General features: G+C 51.5%; 1 protein-coding gene across 1 annotated transcript in view; it reads left to right on the forward strand.

Annotated features, from left to right (window-relative positions):
- The first annotated feature begins 424 nt into the window (after positions 1 to 424).
- The window catches only part of LOC101985668 (paired immunoglobulin-like type 2 receptor alpha), a 21,342-nt gene continuing 20,782 nt past the window's right edge, over positions 425 to 984 (forward strand). The window contains exon 1 of the mRNA XM_005367298.1: positions 425 to 485. Coding sequence (XP_005367355.1) covers positions 425 to 485 — 61 coding nt within the window. The remainder of the gene's footprint in view (positions 486 to 984) is intronic.

Here is a 984-nt window from a genome sequence, read left to right on the forward strand (position 1 = left end):
GGCTGCATAGCCACCTGCAGAGGAGCATGGAGAAGGCTGTCAGTGCCAGGAAATCTAAGGAAATGGAAGTCGCCTCTGCCACGTCATTCAGAGAGAATGATGTCACTTCCTCTGATACAATCACATCTTCCTGCCCTTCAGGAAACTGGTGGCACCTTATCATGGGAAAGGGTGGGATGACCTCCACAGAACTAGACCTTTGGCTACCACAGCCACTGCCCCCACATCTCATGACTTGACTTATTCATGGACCAGCTATGTCCACTCTCAGAGATGTCCCAGGCAATATAATGTGACTGACACATTGCTGCTCTGAACCCTTTTTGCCCACTGCATTCAAAGAAGGTTCTAGAACAGCCACAGCTAGAAGGAATCACTGAAGTGTTCTCTGGGAACAGCCTCCCTGGAGCCCAGCAGCAGATCCATGGCCTTTGAGGGGAGTTCAGAGGCTGCACCGAGCAGGCAGCTGGAAGTCAGTGTGGAAAGTGAGACTAGGAGAACTCAGCTGGACTAAAATCCAGTCACCTGCAGTCATGTGACATGTGCCAGGGCTTCTCTGACCCTTGGTTTCCTCCTCTGAGTGTGTGTTAAAGATGGTAGAAGGCAGGAAGGCTCCTTCAGAAACTGGAGTAGCTCTGGAGTCAGTGTTAGGGTGAGGGAGACGAGTCTATAACTTACCAGGAAGCACAGGGAAGTTACAGTCTCAGCAGCAGAGAGCGCCAGGGCGAGAGTGTCCACTGGGCCTTAGTTTTCCAGGGCTGCTGTGAGGAGTCCGTGACAGGCAGCAAGAGCAGACGATGGTGGGGGCACCGAGCTAGGGCTGGGACTGAATGTGTTTCCTCATCACCTCCTGCCTCGCTGTGTCTGGTGAGCAAAAAATAATCAATCCCTTAACAGTGATTATGAGAGAGAGAGAGAGAGAGAGAGAGAGAGAGAGAGAGAGAGAGAGAGAGATAGAGATAGAGAGAGATAGAGAGAGAGAGA

Source organism: Microtus ochrogaster, unplaced genomic scaffold, assembly GCF_000317375.1.
Source record: "Microtus ochrogaster isolate Prairie Vole_2 unplaced genomic scaffold, MicOch1.0 UNK16, whole genome shotgun sequence".
Classification (NCBI taxonomy): domain Eukaryota; kingdom Metazoa; phylum Chordata; class Mammalia; order Rodentia; family Cricetidae; genus Microtus; species Microtus ochrogaster.